This window comes from Primulina huaijiensis, chromosome 12 (genome assembly GCF_012295235.1).
Source record: "Primulina huaijiensis isolate GDHJ02 chromosome 12, ASM1229523v2, whole genome shotgun sequence".
Classification (NCBI taxonomy): Eukaryota; Viridiplantae; Streptophyta; class Magnoliopsida; order Lamiales; family Gesneriaceae; genus Primulina; species Primulina huaijiensis.
This window is the reverse complement of record NC_133317.1, coordinates 3,974,255-3,989,568: the sequence shown is the minus strand read 5'-3', so window position 1 is coordinate 3,989,568 and position 15,314 is coordinate 3,974,255. Positions and strand designations below refer to the sequence as shown.

At 34.7% G+C, this 15,314-nt stretch overlaps 4 protein-coding genes across 6 annotated transcripts; 1 reads left to right on the top strand and 3 right to left on the bottom strand.

Moving 5' to 3' along the window:
- Positions 1–1,941: 1,941 nt before the first annotated feature.
- Positions 1,942–4,599, bottom strand: LOC140989357 (RNA polymerase II transcriptional coactivator KELP-like). The gene is made up of 3 exons (XM_073458559.1): positions 4,191–4,599; positions 3,000–3,105; positions 1,942–2,226 (listed from the first exon to the last, which is right to left on the bottom strand). The coding sequence occupies exons 1-3, from the start codon at positions 4,494–4,496 to the stop codon at positions 2,138–2,140; spliced, it is 501 nt and encodes a 166-aa protein (XP_073314660.1). The 5' UTR covers positions 4,497–4,599; the 3' UTR covers positions 1,942–2,137.
- A 476-nt stretch (positions 4,600–5,075) lies between these two features.
- LOC140990126 (calcineurin B-like protein 4) lies at positions 5,076–5,972 on the top strand. The gene is made up of 4 exons (XM_073459707.1): positions 5,076–5,175; positions 5,285–5,418; positions 5,543–5,655; positions 5,906–5,972. The coding sequence occupies exons 1-4, from the start codon at positions 5,076–5,078 to the stop codon at positions 5,970–5,972; spliced, it is 414 nt and encodes a 137-aa protein (XP_073315808.1).
- Positions 5,970–9,039, bottom strand: LOC140990584 (GDSL esterase/lipase 7). Of its 2 annotated transcripts, none has more exons than XM_073460340.1 (5): positions 8,417–9,036; positions 7,670–7,797; positions 6,959–7,198; positions 6,511–6,766; positions 5,970–6,421 (listed from the first exon to the last, which is right to left on the bottom strand). In XM_073460340.1, the coding sequence occupies exons 1-5, from the start codon at positions 8,745–8,747 to the stop codon at positions 6,186–6,188; spliced, it is 1,191 nt and encodes a 396-aa protein (XP_073316441.1). In that variant the 5' UTR covers positions 8,748–9,036; the 3' UTR covers positions 5,970–6,185. The 2 variants fall into 2 exon arrangements, with proteins under 2 accessions (XP_073316441.1, XP_073316442.1); XM_073460341.1 differs by having other exon boundaries at positions 6,341–6,434; positions 8,417–9,039.
- A 915-nt stretch (positions 9,040–9,954) lies between these two features.
- Positions 9,955–13,247, bottom strand: LOC140989878 (uncharacterized). 2 transcript variants are annotated; one of them, XM_073459374.1, is made up of 7 exons: positions 13,049–13,247; positions 12,490–12,556; positions 12,333–12,391; positions 12,146–12,235; positions 11,902–12,041; positions 10,484–10,538; positions 9,955–10,331 (listed from the first exon to the last, which is right to left on the bottom strand). In XM_073459374.1, the coding sequence occupies exons 2-7, from the start codon at positions 12,554–12,556 to the stop codon at positions 10,155–10,157; spliced, it is 588 nt and encodes a 195-aa protein (XP_073315475.1). In that variant the 5' UTR covers positions 13,049–13,247; the 3' UTR covers positions 9,955–10,154. The 2 variants fall into 2 exon arrangements, with proteins under 2 accessions (XP_073315475.1, XP_073315476.1); XM_073459375.1 differs by having other exon boundaries at positions 13,066–13,236.
- Between the last annotated feature and the right edge of the window lie 2,067 nt (positions 13,248–15,314).

Below are 15,314 nucleotides of genomic sequence, written 5' to 3'. Positions count from 1 at the left end.
TTTAGTATGTCTTTCATTTTGTAATAATTTGAGTTATTTTTATCTATGTCACATCATAAATATTTCGAAAAAATTATTAAATTTAAAAAAAAACGATAAATTAAAACTGAAATTTGAGATTTTAAATCTAACTTTTAAATTTTTTGTTATATAAATACATCGTTTTTTGTAATTTATTTTTACCAAATTAGAATTTCAAATCNATATATATCAACAAAAGATGGAGCATGAATTGTTGTATTCAATGGTTATGGAACTTTTGTCGTTCAATTAATACGCGATGAACGGGTTTCATAATTATATAAAAAAAATAGAAAAAAAAACGACGATACCGAACTCAAATTAACCTTGATACAAATGAACGGACATTTCAAATTTCGATCGACAAATACATGAAATATAGAAAAATTGGCATTTCGAGAATCCGAGATTTTATAGAAGATATTCGTTGATGTCGAAATCTTCTGGCATGAAGAGTTTCTGTCGTTCCCAACGCGATCTATCCCCACGATACAATAGCGGGTGCTTGTTGATACTCCAGAAGCACTTGGTGCACCTCGCCCTCACCGTGTAGGCCCAGAAGAACCCGTGAGTATTCTTGTTGATGTACAAGAAACACCATCTCATGGGGAAAGCTATCTGCGTGAATTCGAATCGATACGTTTCTTGTGCTTGGAGTGCCTGCAAGGAATTACTTGTATCAGTCATCTGGCACATGAACCAGATCGTATGGTTTTCGTCGTTGGATAGCGTCACCTCGATCCTCGGGAAGAACGTCCTTAGCTTTTTCGATATGAAATCAGATTCGGCACCGGGGACGAAAGATGTGATCAAGAAGACTAATGTGATCGCATTGATGATCACATTGTTTACCTTGGAAGAATGAGAAGTCATGACTCTTGTTTTCTTGAAGATTTTCCAGGTGATTTTGATGGAGCTGAGGGATTATGGTTTGGGGGATGGAATATGGTTTGGATGGTGAATGGAAAAAAAATAAATGAGATTTGTGTACTTTTTTTGCGGGGAATCACTCTTTTCTATCTTTTTGGTTCGATAAATATAAAAACCAGTAATCGTGCAAATTCCTTGATTTGGACTTATTTACATATTTTGTTATAAAAAAAAAATACAGCTCCTCTCTATTTTATTAAATGCAAATTCCTTGATGTGGATGAAACCTGTAATCGTGCGTGGATTGGATGAAATGTAAGTGGAAACACAAGTATCAATGACACATTGGAATTGATTTGGGAGTAAAAACTTTGTTTTATGATGAAATAGGTAAATTTATTTTTGTCCATTTATTAGTCTACTTGCCTAGCCTGTCTGCATGTAAGTTTGTTTCCAATTTGAGTCGCATTCCTAGAAAATTTTATTTCAAATTTAATCAAATGTTCCATAAAATGCCAATCATTCATTCAAAACCCGTGAACCTTTTCATTTTTTTCTAAATTCTTGCATATACATGTGTATAGATATATATACGAATACGAACGCACCCGTCTTCACTAGCTAGCTTTTATTGGGTGTAGAAGTTAAATATAAATGAGAAATTGCAGTCTTAAAGCAGTTGCAGATGCTATATATTCCAGCCACTTTGTCGAAACAAGTGCATCTGGAGGCGATAATCGAGCAAATAAGGGTTGCAGCAATTTCAACTCCTAGGAGGGAAAAGGGAACGTGGTCATCGTGATGGGAACCGAGTCTGGTTTGTCTCCTGTTGATATTTCTTTTGGCCGCAGACTAAGTTAAATATTTGGTGATGCATTAGTCCTTTCTTGATGTCTGCTTGATTATCGAGTTTTTTTTAATACATTTTTAATGTGTTTCACCAATGATTTCATGATTGAGAAGTATTTTATCTTTTTAATGTGTTTCATCAATGATTTCATGCTGATTCCATGAATAGGCTGACGCTGATCTCCGTTGATTGAGCCAGAGTAAACAAATGATGCACCAAGGCAAACTTAAAAAGCTAGGAAATGAACATACGACACATGCTATATTTATATTATAGCGATCAAACCCCCACAAAATCAAAATGCTGTAGTATCACAACACAAAATCGATGCAGATTTCAATGTTCAAAGGACAGACGTAGACATACCGTCTTCTTTAGTTGAAGTCGCCTTTCAGTTCACATAGATTGCATTTTCTTGATTGCCTTTTCAATATCGGGTACATTCTTCTTGAAGGATGCCCACTGCTCAGCTGTCAAGCTTATTCCTGCAAGCCCATATATCCAAAGTTTCACCTTGTTCTAAGGGTTTCAGCACATAAAAAAAAGTTTCAAGCAGCTAAAAGATGTCGCATATTCATTAGCAGGTGACAGCATAATAAAATGTTGGTGATCAGTAATCGTTGAAGAACGATTGAAACATGATGCTGCTTTTTTGGAACTTGATTAATAATATACGAAAAATCAATTGACATTCTAACTTCAACTGAACGATTAATAGAAATATTTATTTTGGTAAATTCAATTGTTGATGCATGACAGAGACAAAAAAGTGCACAAGGGAGAAAAACTGGTCCAAGTTTATCATTCATTCAGCCGTTCACAATTATTGTCATTTTAGTTTTTTACTTTTTAGCTTCATAATGGGCACTTTCCATTCTCAATAAATAAAAAGATAAAATAATAATGTATATGAATAGCATGTCACAAGATAAAATATTTATAGAATAAGCTGTAAAGATACTCAAATGCATAAAGTCGTAAATATCACAAAATACCAGAGAAATCATCAGAGGGCACTCAAAGAATTGTAATCAAAATGATACTGCCAATACACAAGATGCAGACGGGAGAATATTATTTCAACAATTAAATTTCATCTTTTTGATCCCATATCAGACATCTCTATGGTAGATTTAGTTGCATATTACGGGGAGGTAAAAATAAGGAAAAAAATCAACACAGCATGGACAAAGAAACGATTTTCACATGCAAGTAACTCATAAGCTTCAGTAGTAAAACATCCACGAGAAATAAGTACCTTTAGCTGATGGAAGCTCTTTGCCACCTTTGTTGTAATACTCCCTAATTGATACCAAAGTCCTCCCTCTAAATTCAGATATAGTTACCCTTCTACTCTTCGACAACTAGAGATAAAAAAAAAATTTACTTAAACGAAAAGTTCAAGGACCAAAGTAACTAAAAAATGAACAAATATCACAAAATTTAAGAATATTACAAAAAGATAAATTTATGATGACTATATATTCTGCAACACACGCGTTTCAAAGATCATATGAATAAAACTGAAAATAGAAGTATAGAGGAAGTTCTTTGAAAAAAGAAAAACAAATTTATTGTGAGCTTCAAGAAAACCAATCTAAAACAAACAAATGGTATTTGTATGAACGTGCTTTGAAAGTCTAGGAAGAAGAACAAGTTTTGCACAACTACATAACATCCTTCAATTGCATGGAACCACCCTAGGTTGCATAAGTGGCAATTACTTAACTCTAAAGTTGATGAAAAACATAATTCTAAGATCGACCTAACAGCTAGTAAAACAAAATTTTACCGGGCTAGCTTATCATGTACATGGAATCCCTTGACCAAATGAATCCCCGTAGAAAGTCCACAAGGAATTCATCTCCTCATTGTTATCAGGATCAATTTGATGTATAAAGTACATCGTTTGTGAAGGCTCCGATCAAATTATGCTAAATTGAATCCATCTGATCCTTAAAATCCATGAGCTTGCAGCCAACTCCCACCACCACTACTCATTGACCATCAACATTTTCATATTGTCTGAAACCCTAAAACTAAAGAAAAACAAAGGAGATTATCAAAAACACCATGAGCAGCAAAGTGGTTTTACCCGCATGGACAAAATTATTCCATATTTCAGGGATGATAATGTTTCTAAAAATGACAAGTTTTAACCACATAACACATAAACTAGCTCATCTGGTCCCCTCTTGACTCAGCTCTTCACCATCACAAATTAAAATTATAAATCAGTCAAAACCAATAAACAGGTGCTAAAAAGACCTACATATATCGCATAATCAGATGAAGCATAAATAGCTCTAACGCATACGAGTGAACAGGGAAGAATTATGCAAATCCTCAATTCAAGAAACTCCCTTCAATTAATTGATAAAAACTAATAAATATAAAATTCAAGACTTGATATAAACAGAGAATTTCTTCGTATAAAAAAAAGACTCACGCGGCACATTACTAGGCCACCTTCATCATCATACTCTCTATCACCTCTTTTTTTACTGTTATCTTCTTCCTCCTCCTCCTCCTCCTCCGCCTGCTCCTCCAGTTGCTCAGCCTTGGCCTGCTGTTCTCGGAGGTATGACTCCACAACCTGCCTGACGAATTTCTTCCTGCTGGGTTCCGAAAGGTCCATTTCCAGCTTCTCTGATGCGGATTTTCGGACTTTGTACTCGGTCATTTCGTCCATGTTTGAATTGTTCAGGATTTCCAAAACCGTTTCTTCGATTAACTTTTGTGTTTCCTCGTTCATTTTCGAGGGTTAGGGTTGTGGGGAATCGAGCTCAGAGGGTTTGTCCAGTAACAGTTGGAAGCGATAAATGAAACGACAGTCATTTTATTACCATTTTATTTGGCAAATGAAAATACATGCTCGAATTTTAATTAATTCTCGATAAATATAATCCATATATAATTAAAAAAAAAAAACGTCATATAAATATATTATGACGAATTTAATTCAGCACTAGCTAATTTTCTCATATATATATATTAAGAAAAAACGAAAGTGAACTAATTTAACATCTATAGCTATTTTTTCATTTTGCAAAAGAAATTTCAGTTTTAGTCATATATTTTTTTATTTTTGGTCTTTTTAGTCAATTTTCATTGAGAGTGTTGATGTTGAACTACACACATCAACATTATATTTATGTCGTATTAGCTCCACGTTGGAAAATGACTAAAAATGTAAAAAAAAACAATATATATATTAAGAGTATATTGTAGCATGTAAAGTTGTTTTTCAATATGTAGAAAATGAAATATAGAAAGTTGTTGCTAATTCTATGTTGTTTGAAGACGTGCTCCCGTGTTGTTCCTGGTTCAATAGATGTTAAACTCGAAACACGACGGCGTGATAGATTCCGGGGAGTTCATCAGATCATTGAGCATATTCCATCCCAGTACTCCTCAAGAAGAGAGAGCCATTTGTATGGACTCAATAGTACCTTTCCTAGTTCAATTTTATTGCACTAAAATGGATGCATATGAGCATGGCACGATTTAAAGAAACGTTTTTTTTTGTTGCTGATATTACAGTCGCATTTAAGATACACGACATCGGGAAGACTGGCTTCATCCAAAAAGAAGGGATAAAGAAGATGATCACAGAATTGCTTACTGAGACAAACTTGATCCTATCTGATGACATTATTGAAGACATGATAGATAAGGCATGTAACCTGTCAAATATTGTTCTTTTATGTTATTTATGTAAGGTCTTTTTTGGATATTTTACTGGGGATGGGGGTGTGGAATGCAAATAAACAAAGTTAAAACGTGCTATATTTTGTGCAGACATTTGAGGAAGAAGATTCAGAAAGAGATGGCAAGATAGACTTAGAAGAGTGGAAAGACTTCGTTGGTCGGAAACCATCATTGTTAAAGAACGAGACAATTCCTTACTTGAAGTAATTCTTGATCTCAACCATCATTATTCAATGAACATAATCAAATCACATCTTCTTCCATGGAAAACCAATATCAAATCTCGAAAACCTCTCGATTTAAGTTTCAAAACATGGAACGCCCTTGTAAAGTTCAACTTCTTCCATGAAAAATCCAGTGTTGTCAAAAATCACGTAGCTCTAGAGTCTAGATTCATAAATTTTTCAGAGTCGGGTCAGTGCAGCTAAGAGAGTGTGTGCTTTTCCATTTCAGGGACTTGACAACTGCATTTCCTAGTTATGTGCTGAGATCAGAAAAGGAAGAAGAAATTGTCGACTAGCTTTTCAACTGATCAGTAACCAGTCATAGTATGAAATGTGCAGACTTCTTTCTATGTACATCGTTTCAATGAGCTCTAACAAATGAAGCAAAAAATTGACAAACTTATAAATCCAAGGGGTGTTAACATACTTCTCATCTGTATTATTTGCACAGAGAATTTTATTATATTAAGAATTCAAGATCTACAAATGTCTTGAGTCGACTTTTCGGATCATCTTTTACCTTTCTTGGCTAACAAGTCCTGCAAATTTGTGGGGTAGCACATGCTCGTGTGAACCCCGGACCAAACGTTATCTGCTAGGATCTCATTGACGGTATCCGTTGGATGAAATTGGTCCCACCAAATATGACTAGAAGCATTACCGCAAGCCATATCGGGGGAAATGCACATTATCCACCCTTTGTATTTTCCGAAGCCACAGCATGCATCAGTCGTGACACTAAATCCTGTAAAGGGCGGCTATTTAAAATAGCATTTGACAAAATGTTGCGAAAACTTGTTCATTAAAATGATATCAAGAATCATGAATTCTTACCATAACGGTTGTGATTCTTTATAATGTCCATAGAGCCTTCAAATGCATCACAAAATATCACGTTGGCTTCGGGAAGTTCGTGATTAAGTTCCTCTATTATGAATCTCATAGCAAAGTTGAACTCCAGTATCATGTCATTGATCGTCTCGATGCACTCCCCATTCTTGCTTTGATACATCCACAAGTAATATGGAGCACATCCTATTGGGGCTAGTCCCATCACAACCACATTTCTAACATTTGTATTGTACAGATTCTGCAAGATAAGAGTAAATTGAGTTCAGGCTAGCTCTAGCTAGATTTTCGCCTTTTGATGACGTAAAATCATTATATGACATTCAAATGGATCTGGTGCCACGTTGATTAAGTGGTGTAATAGTAAGCCTTCCATCAAAATGTAAAACTCTTTAAACTTCATGTAGTTTGTTAAAGAATATAAATTTATTGCCTTAATCTCCTGCTTCATTGTTTGAGAGAGAAATTGGTTGAAACTCCACGGCAGATACAAAGATTGTACACTAGATACGTTTCTGAGATAGTAGTGTATATAGTCGTTGCTTCCGATTGAAATGTAGAATATGGAGTTTGAGATAAGATCATACGCTGCATCCTCACCCATACTAAGAATGAATTGTTGAGATGTATCCATAACCTGCTGAATTTGCTGAGTGAGGGATATATGTTGCCCCTGTAGAAGTTTGGCAAAACAGAATAATAGTGAGATTGTAAGACCGAGTATCTGCCATTGCGTTGTGGTAATGGTCCAATTCAAATTCTAAATCACATCGCAGCGCAAGCATTGCGTTCTGATCAGTGCGGCAACATAAGACAGTTGGAACGATTGTTGGCTGTTGCTACTCAATAAATATGAAGTCAGTATATAGAACTAAACGATGCACTAGAATTTGGTTCTTGAACATCATGAGCTTTAATTAAGGGCAATAAAATTGTGAGATGCGATGCATTTGGACAACTGTATTAGCTTTTTATCATAAGAGAAATCGCAGCATCTTGTAACATAATACAGTGAAGTTAAAGAGCACGGTGAAATTTACCAAGTTCATCAAAGTTTCAGTCATACTATCTAAAATACTTATTGTCAGTTCGAATGTTGAAGTAAAAAATATATTAAATTGCTGTTTTGAAGGAAATTTTTTACCAATTCAGAGCCACTGGAGAAGATGATCCCTGCACCAGCAGAGGCATAGTTGACTCCTTGGACCATATCCTCCACCGAGCCTGTCTCCCCTAGGTAACTGGGCACAAATGGCAGTCCAAGATGCAATGCTGTTAAAGCCATATAAATAAAAAAAAATGGTAAGAATAAAGAGAAACAAAAATCAAGAAGTGCATTCCCGAAATCATGGCACTGAATTGTTGAAGCCCAAGAATCTCCACTTCATGTAATCATTAATTCAATCCAACTTCATAATAAAGATTCAAGAATAGAAGGCAAAACTTTAAAATTTATGTTCAACAAGAAACAAAAGAACATGAATATTTTTCCAGTTTCCACGGATTCCACCCCACATCATCACCCAAGAACATCCAGAAGGTGGGCATTTTAGTGATGTGGTTCACATAAACTTGGGAATGCTGATTCAAAAAAAAACTAAGGAATGTAAAAAAGATTTCAAATTGCAATAGTATATCTTCTAAAATTAGTTTTCCACTCCATATCGTCATCCCAAGAACACCTAGAAAGTGGGAAAAATTTCATATTTCATTGTAGTTCTTCTGAAAAAAGATAAATTTGTCCACCCCGAAAGATAATTCTAGCTGCATCCAAGCCCAAGCTTTCAAAATGAACCGCAGTAATTAAACCACTATAGGTCCATAACGAATTTCTCATTCAACAAAACCCGAAGAAGAACAAAATAATCAAGAAACAGAGCATTCAAACTACCCAGATAATCAACAGGAATCCTTCCATTGCAGAACCTTCCAGTGGGCCGATGAGTATCAAAATCTCTTCCATACGGAAGCCTATCAGCCCGAGCAAAAGTTCCGAGAAAATTATTCGTTCCGCAGTCCACAGAAGAGTCTCCTATAACAAACAATGCCGGGGCCAGAGGATTCAGATTTCGTACGGGGATCGATCTGGATTCGCTTCCATTACTCTCGAGTTCAGGATAGAGTTCGTCAACAAGTTGTTGAGGGTAATTCAACGACGAAATCGGGTGGAGAAACATGACTAGAATGAGGATCAAGATGTATCGGATTGTGGAGGAATCCATTAATGTCGAGCTCTGTTGAGTGTGTGGGAGTACTGTCTATTGGCGGGCTGTGGAGAAGGACAAGGCGGTTGAAAATAATTTAAAATCCCGAAAATGACCTTCAGTAAGTTGATTATGAGATCAATTAATTAATTTTTTTTAGTGTATATTTATTTTAAGTTTATTGCAAATTATTTTGATCTATACATTTTTTGTTGAATTTTAGATTAGATTGTGCGTTGCTTCAATAATTTAAATGATACAGAAGTTGACATTTACGACGACAGTCGTCAAATATTCTAGCTCTTATTCAAGAGACTGGAATGAGTAAGAAAAACACGAAAGTTGATCCGTAAGATTAAGGTAGTGTTTGCAAGAGTTTATTTAAAGTGTTTCTCAATTTTCACATAAAATTTCTAAACATTTCATTGACTAAAAATTTAGAAGCACTTAAAATAAACTCTTATAAATATTAACAAATTACTAAGATGGAACTGCATGCGACGAGTGTATTTTCAAAAATTGATTTATGAGTGTGATGTGAGTAAATCGGCATTCAGCTCGAAGATATTAATTTCAAAAAGAGTTTTTCTAATACATCGTGGGAATAATTGATCCTTGATCTCTGAAGGAATTTGACATTGCCCATAACAATAAGGAAGAACCTTATTCCATTGTTATTGATTTTGAAACATTAAATGTACTTGTCAACAAATATCAGAAGCTCCGAATGTAAAAGAAAATCCCTCTCTTTGTAAAAAGAAAAGAAGAAGAAGAAGAAGAAGAAGAAGAAAACATTTTTTCTTTAAAACGAAGTGGTTATTCAAATAAAATAATTGTAACAGATTTTTTTATCAACTTTTCCTAAACTACGATCTTTCTAGGCTCAAGTAATGTTTTTCCTTCGATGAAAAAAGGACCTTTAATTAGGGCATCCCGACCCGTATTTTGTGGCAGTGGTATTTGCAAGATGACAGAGTGGGACTCAGAAGAAATTTGCCCCACTCCTTAGGGATTGGAGTAAAGGCAAATCTCGAAAGTTCTTGTTTTTTGATTGGAAAAATAAACCCATCAAGTATTTATGATGAAATCCATACTACATAGCCACAATACCAAGAATAAAAACATTATATTTATAACAATATAAATTTAAAATATTTCTAACGGCAGCTTGTGTTATTATTTATCCATTCAATATTTTCCAAGATAACAGTCTCAATGCACGAACGTCGGGAAGTTTAACAGATTCAATTACACAAAACAAATAAGCCAACTACCTATACGAAGATATCATTCGATAGAAAAGATAATATCATAGTTGTCAATACTGCATGTAAGACGCAAAGAAAGACAGAATTTTAAACCAAAGAGAGTGATCTTTACTGCGAACATAGCTCCATGGACCACAGGTTGGCTAACGCATGATAGTTAATACTGGAGACGACCCCTCACCCATGGCACGGTACGTTGATCAACTACGTTTCTTTTTCCTACATTATTCGGTTTGGAAAACACCTTCATCCTCTGCTCCTTCATGTTAGCAAACAGTGAGTCTAACGTTTGAGTCCTCTGCTTGGCCACAGCATTTGCTTGATGCGCCGGTTTCTGCGAGCAATTACAAAATAGAATTTAGGATCCCAAATTCAAATTTTACTCCAGTAAAGCCCAAATGATGAGGATTAATGACAAGAGAGAAAAAAATTTGCCCTTCTTTAAGAATGTGTGTGATGTTTATGGATATAAAGAAGTATACATACATTCACAGTGAAGCCACCTCGAGTGGAAGCATTCTGAACTGGTGGGGCACCGACCCTGCATACATGGAACAAAGCATGATTGGAAACAAAAATTGAAAATGATCGCACAACACTAACCAGGGTATTGAAGGCATCCAATATCATGAGACAAATATTGGTATGGCAGTCAGAAATCATGGTAGATGCAACCTTCAGCTTGAACCAACAAGAGCAAGATAAACCATACCAGAATCAAAAGTGGATCTCATATCTTTTTATTCATTAAAAAACTTGTATTCTGACCAGCATATAAAGAAACACTCTTCAGGAAGCAGGAAATAATCCCTCCCTAAACGGTCTGATATGCAAATGACTCGTAGGAACAGTAGATGAAACTTGACAAGCAGAACAGAACCACCACGAGAAGTACCACAGCTTAAACCGGCTTTTCAGTATCAATTTTTACCAATAACATGAGAAAATTCAGCTTGACTACACATGCTGCTCAAGCTTCTTGAAAAATAGCTTCACAAACTAACATGCAACCTCCAAAATGCACCATCTAATTCATTATTTTGAGAATTCATCCCAAGCTCAAAAGCCACTACAGCATATGTTTGTAACCATTAGTTTCCAATGTAACAGCAATTCAGAACCCAAACCATCAAAGCAATGCCAGTACGGAAACTATCATCAAACAACAAAAGAGCAAGGAGTCTAGATAATAATTGTCCAACATGCTACACATGAGCAGCTTCCGATGGGAACCATATTAAGGTACAAGAGAGAGTTTTCCCGTATCAACTTGATTTTCCACCCCCAATGGGACAAGCTTGTTGGCATATGAGTTTCAAAGCAAAAGGACCTATTTGTAGCATCAGAAGTTAGCTATGGTATAGAATCATCAGCGAGATTACACTTGAAATAAGGTCACATTTCTACAATGTTGCATCTGTCACAGACCACCAACAACAAATATCGGTGTTACTGAAGTATGAACGTCATATTCAGTAACAAACCAAATAATTGCACCATGGCATCAACTGTATATTGTATGCAACTCTGTTAGTCAACAGTTAACTTTCATAGACTCATTCAACAGCAAATCAACTCCCCCTCCATCAAAAGCCAACTCAACATTTCCTACACACATGAATGTGATGAATACTACTTCCAAAAGATTAGCTTGGCCGAATGAGAATGGTTTACGTGTCGACATTGAACATTCAAAAGCACCAGACAATGCCCTTACACCCACAGAATGCAGGACCGGTAACTGATGCTTTTGAAAACAGACAAGCAGTGGCACACCACAAAATGAACGACGACTAACCAAAATTACCTGCACCAAATCAAAAAAATATATCTGAAACGATAACTATGCATTCAAAAGAATTATAATAGAGCAACAGCCCCGTTAATTAGTGAGCATAAATTACCTTGGTTTATTAACACTGAAAGTCCTATTTCTGTTAAAACCTCTATTGCGAACAGGCACAGCTGCAGCCTTTCTAGCAGCCTCAGTTGCCAAAGGAAACTGGTTTCCTTGAAAGTTTGACCTCCTCCGAGCAAGCACTCCCTATCAAAGGAGAATAAGATATCAGATGAACCACTCATATCATAGAATAAATAACTGTTAATGCCTATAACTGATGGAATAGATATCTTCTGCCTTGTTTATACCTGTCTAACGGAGGATCTGGTATCCATAAATTTTCTCAGTCTTGTTGATTTATCTTGGGTAGCATTGTTAACAAACTTTTGACTCCGATTCTGTCGTAATCGAATAAGGAATTATTGATCCAGATGTGTAAAAAAATTCTCAGCAGAAAAAGAAAAGGATCGAGAAAAATCAAAGACCGAATCTCACCGAAACTCTTTGCTTCTTAGGCTTAGCATCTTTAGTCTTCGACATTTTAATAATATCATCTGTATCAAAAGTAACAGCACAGGACATGAGCAACATAATAATAGATTATTTGTGTTAACACAAATAACTGTAACAAAAAGCTAAAATAAAAGCATACCCAACGTCATATCCATTTTCTTCTCTGTAAGTGCAATAGCTTCAGTAATGACAGGCTTAGATGCCATCTGAAATGGAAAAAGGAACTGTCAGAAAAATAGAATCATCATATAACATGCCCAAACAAGATTTGCTAAGACTCTTTAGCTCACAGAAATACTACCATACGCACCAAGCGCAGTGAAATTACAGGAAAATAAAAGGGCGGAAAGAAAAAGGGATTTTAGAACAAAACCGTTGATTTATATAACAGCCTCAATCTCTCGAGACAAGTTTTTTCATTAAAAAAATTTTACTAACTTTCCTATATTTTCAACTTCATAACAAATTTTGAAGAAAACTGCAATATAAACCACATATTATCGCACTTGTTGAATCTAGGATTTCTTCCAAAAAAAACCTACCACGATTCCGAAAAACTAAACATTTGGAACTCCGTAATATCGCTAAAAGGGTCAAAAACCAATTACGTAGAAATAAGCACAAATCATAAAAACGTCGTAAATACGAGAGCACGCTAACAAAAAAATTGAATACAGCACGTAAGATAAGAATCGAACCTCGAAGCTACAGCTACCTAAGCGATTGAATTCCGGAAAGAAAGTTTGAAGAAACTAGGGTTAGGGTTTTCACACAAATACGAACAAGATATCGTCGAGATTCGAAGGCTCGAAATCCGTAGCAAGTCCAACGATACGGTCGATCACAAAAACCGGTGCTCGTGTGTATATACAAGCGACGGATGTGAAATTGAGATATTTTGATTTACGATAGTTCAAGTCCGCATGATAGTGTTTTTTTTTTTTAAAAAAAAAGGAAATCCAAACATCTTTATTCAGAAAAAAAAAAAAAAAAAAAAAANTTTATTTGATCGAAAATTTAATGGACTAAATATCTCCTAGTAAAAAATTCTAATATTTGTGAATATTCAATTTCATCTGAAATATTGTTTTATTAAAATTATATATAAAATATGGTTTACGTTCTTCTTGTATGCAGTATAATTGAACTTGTAATTGCCATATAACAAGTTTGTACGAGAATTAAGAATACGCCATGGTTAAAGATTAAAATTTTAGTTTTTAAACTATATATTTATATTTTCATGGTAATAAAAAATAGTTAAATTGATTATATAATTTGAGAGCATAAACTTGGATGGTCCTCTTGGTATCGTTGAACCTGTCAATTAAGATACGGTCTGACGTTTTTTGTTTCTTTAAATTCTGAAATTGTTTAATAACTATTTTTGAAATCCCAAAATGACTGAGAATTCAAAATTTTCAATTCCCGAGTTCTTGACCTCACAAAAACTTCCACCATTTTTCTCCTCACAAAGAATCCACCATTCGCCGACGAAGGCCATCGCCACCCCACTTGTGATAATGTAAGCTTCCACCCCCTCGAACCACCCATTGGTTAAAGAGTATGTCTTTTGTGAGACGGTCTCACGAATCTTTATCTGTGAGACGGTTCAACCCTACTGATATTCACGATAAAAAGTAATACTCTGAGCATAAAAAGTAATAATTTTCATGGATGACTCAAATGAGATATCTGTCTCACGAAATACTACCCGTGAGACGGTCTCACACAAGTTTTTGTCTTGGTTAAAATCATACCATTTCAAGTCTTTCAAAATATGGCAGATTAAGGAAACAAACTATTGGGCTTAAATTTTAATCAATGGGTCATCTTTTGCAATCCGGTATACAAACATGTTCACGAAGCTCGACGACGCTTGAGGTGAATACGAAGTCTTCCACGACTGAGAGTGGAGTGGCTGTTGGGTTTCTCCACCGTGGCCAGGGAGGAGATCTACGGGAAATGGGAATTTTCAGATCTGAAAACTCATGCGGACTGAGTGAATCATGATGGTTGAGTTGTTAAATTTTTAATTAAAATAAAAATATTTTGTTATAATTGAGTTTCGATCTCAAGATCTCGTCTCATATCTTATTAGATGCATTACAATTTATAAACCATCATTTGTTCGATCAAATTTTGCATATAAAGAAAAACACAAAATTATATCACGAAATAGTTTCTTCTCATACCTTCACTTCTTTGTCTATGCTTTTAGACCTTCATTGTTATTGTTATTCGGATGAGAAATTGCTTAAATAAAACACAATGCGACCTTGAAAAGCGGTCTATTTCATCATAATATAAATTTTCGCGAAACGATCTCATAAGTCAATTTCGTGAGATGGATTTAATCATCCATGAAAAAATTATTTTTCATATTAAAAATATTATTTATTATTATAAATATAGATGAAGTTGACTTATCTCAAAAAAAAAAAAAAAAAAATAAATAAATTAGTCAAACCTACTCTTTGGTTATTAGCCATCAACCCATGTATTAATCAGTATGACATGTGTCTAGATCCCATTTATGGCAATAAAAAGCTTTTTCAAACATATTTTATGGCATCATTTCTCACCGTTGTACGTATCACGTGGTCTGCATACTCAATAACTCATAGATTTGAATAATGCTAACTATTGGCGATTAACGATTACCCCGGACCATCAAAGTCAAGCGATAAATTTGTAAAATAACAAATATATGTGATTATTATACTACATTATGAAAATTATAATTATATTATCAAATAAATGAGGAAACCGTATATAATAAAACTGAAAATTTTATTTTACAATTATAATTATAAAATATAAGTGTCTGGATTATCATAAAGTATCACAAAAATATAGACTCTTAACTATATAATAATATACAAAAACTCATATGAAACTGTGTGAGATATATTTATGATCCGACTCGTAAAAAATATTATTTTTATGTTCAAAATATTATTT

Coding starts and splice junctions, on each gene's coding strand:
- LOC140989357 (XM_073458559.1), bottom strand. CDS start 4,496: ATGAACGAGGAAACACAAAAGTTAATCGAAGAAACGGTTTTGGAAATC. Junction 3,106..4,190: donor GTGGCCTAGTAATGTGCCGC/GTGAGTCTTTTT, acceptor TTTTATCTCTAG/TTGTCGAAGAGTAGAAGGGT. Junction 2,227..2,999: donor AGAGCTTCCATCAGCTAAAG/GTACTTATTTCT, acceptor ATGGGCTTGCAG/GAATAAGCTTGACAGCTGAG.
- LOC140989878 (XM_073459374.1), bottom strand. CDS start 12,556: ATGGCATCTAAGCCTGTCATTACTGAAGCTATTGCACTTACAGAGAAG. Junction 12,392..12,489: donor GAAAATGGATATGACGTTGG/GTATGCTTTTAT, acceptor CTTTTGATACAG/ATGATATTATTAAAATGTCG. Junction 10,539..11,901: donor TTCAGTGTTAATAAACCAAG/GTAATTTATGCT, acceptor CCATGTATGCAG/GGTCGGTGCCCCACCAGTTC.
- LOC140990126 (XM_073459707.1), top strand. CDS start 5,076: ATGTTAAACTCGAAACACGACGGCGTGATAGATTCCGGGGAGTTCATC. Junction 5,176..5,284: donor TCAAGAAGAGAGAGCCATTT/GTATGGACTCAA, acceptor CTGATATTACAG/TCGCATTTAAGATACACGAC. Junction 5,419..5,542: donor TTGAAGACATGATAGATAAG/GCATGTAACCTG, acceptor TATTTTGTGCAG/ACATTTGAGGAAGAAGATTC.
- LOC140990584 (XM_073460340.1), bottom strand. CDS start 8,747: ATGGATTCCTCCACAATCCGATACATCTTGATCCTCATTCTAGTCATG. Junction 7,798..8,416: donor GATTCCTGTTGATTATCTGG/GTAGTTTGAATG, acceptor TGGCTTTAACAG/CATTGCATCTTGGACTGCCA. Junction 6,767..6,958: donor CAATGAAGCAGGAGATTAAG/GCAATAAATTTA, acceptor CTTATCTTGCAG/AATCTGTACAATACAAATGT.